The 1,684-nt window shown below is 46.9% G+C and overlaps 1 protein-coding gene across 1 annotated transcript; it reads left to right on the top strand.

The window, feature by feature from the left end:
* The first annotated feature begins 754 nt into the window (after positions 1 to 754).
* Positions 755 to 1,110, top strand: LOC134410120 (small ribosomal subunit protein bS21m-like). The gene has a single exon (XM_063143218.1). The coding sequence runs from the start codon at positions 838 to 840 to the stop codon at positions 1,099 to 1,101; it is 264 nt and encodes an 87-aa protein (XP_062999288.1). The 5' UTR covers positions 755 to 837; the 3' UTR covers positions 1,102 to 1,110.
* The last annotated feature ends 574 nt before the right edge of the window (positions 1,111 to 1,684 follow it).

Genomic DNA, 1,684 nt, shown 5'->3' with positions numbered 1-1,684 from the left:
TTCACAGTTGTCGTTGCTGTTGTTTTAAATATCTTTGCTATTGCCATTTGCTTGAAGACATTTGGAAGATGTGATGTTCATTACCAGCAGCATCAACAAAACCATGCTTCAACCCCCACCCATTCATTCCTCCGCTGCCTGCTGTCTCCGGCAAATGCAGGGGCTAAAAAGGCTACCTGAACTGTCAGCTCAGAAAGGCTAGGGAGGGAGAGAGCCGCTGTCAATTTTTCTGAATTTTTACATTGTGCCAAACTTGACCTAAGGATACACTTTCATGTCAAGGGGCTGCATGCAGCCGCGTGTTTCAGTCTTTGCACAGTTTAAATAACTTGGTGGAGGCAAGCAGCTGAATCCCAATGGGTGTAAATTGAGTAGTTTTGCGCTCTGCAAGAGATTTGCATGGCAGCGATGGTGTAGATCAGGAGTAGGAAACTTCTGGCCAGCGGAGGCTGGTGGCTCTGACGTCGGTGGGGCAGTGAACCTGCTCCGGGTTTCAGTCAGACCTAGTCAGAACTCAAAAAGAGGCACAAAGCTATCCAGGAAATTTGCACTTGTGTTAATGTGTACTTGTGAACCATGAAAAATAACGCTAGAAACCCTAAAAAAACCCAGTTTAAAAGCCAAGTGAAAAGCTTTTTATATAAGGCCCACTGGAGCCTCTATTTGCTCTGCAGATCACCTGATTCCTCTGGGTTGACCAACTTCAGCTTCTCTTCCCACCATTATGAAGCGAGAGAAAAAGGAGGGGGTGGCGTTTTGCATTTCTGGTTCCGGTTGTGGGTCCGTCCGGGTCTGGGGGTCTGTAGGACAAGCCAGGGGGAAACAGCTACACCTAAGATGTCCCACCACTTGAAAGTCGTCGCCCGGACAGTGATGGTCCCTAACAGCAATGTAGAAGCCGCCTACAAAGTCCTCAACAGGATCCTAACCATGGACGGCATCATTGACGAGGCCAAGCCGCGGCGCTATTACGAGAAACCCTGCCGCCGGAGGCAGCGCGTGGCGTATGAGACATGCCGGAGGATCTACAACACCGAAATGGGGCGCAAGATCAACTTCCTCATGCGGAAGAATCGTGCGGATCCTTGGCTTGGCTGCTAAGCTTTGAAGGTTTCCCGGAGAGCAGACGTCTGCAAAATTGACTTTTGCGTTTTGTCCCATTTAGATGGCTTTCTGAACAAAGCTGGCTGGTGTAAGTGGAGGAGATGGCACTCCGGTTTTTCCCTTCAATGAGATCTCTAGGTCTGGTTACCCATCTTTTCTTTAGATTTGAAAATGGGTAAAGTCATTCAAAATAATTTCCTGCAGCATTTGTCAATAGCAAGCTTAATTCATAACCTCGTGACCCTGCATGTTCAGCAAAATCACTTCCTAGTCTATCCTGGATCAAACTATTTCTATTTGTTAGTGCTGAATGCTTCCTAAATTATTTTGTGAACCGCCCAGAGAGCTCCGGCTATTGGGCGGTATAGAAATGTAATAAATAAATAAAATAAATAAATAAATTATTTGGGTGATGCTGCAGAGCATCAAAGCTGAAGACGTCCAGTTTCCTCAACTTGCAAGCTGTCCTGGTGGCACAGAGAATGAGGCCTCTGGGCCTTGCTGTCTAGTCTCCTGTTTTTTGAACCCACCGGCACCTTACATGAACATGCTAGATAAGTTTATGGGTGATTACAAGCCC

The sequence above is a fragment of the Elgaria multicarinata genome, chromosome 17 (genome assembly GCF_023053635.1).
Source record: "Elgaria multicarinata webbii isolate HBS135686 ecotype San Diego chromosome 17, rElgMul1.1.pri, whole genome shotgun sequence".
NCBI classification, from domain to species: Eukaryota; Metazoa; Chordata; class Lepidosauria; order Squamata; family Anguidae; genus Elgaria; species Elgaria multicarinata.
The sequence above is the reverse complement of the archived record's forward strand: the minus strand, read 5'-3'. Positions and strand labels throughout refer to the sequence as shown.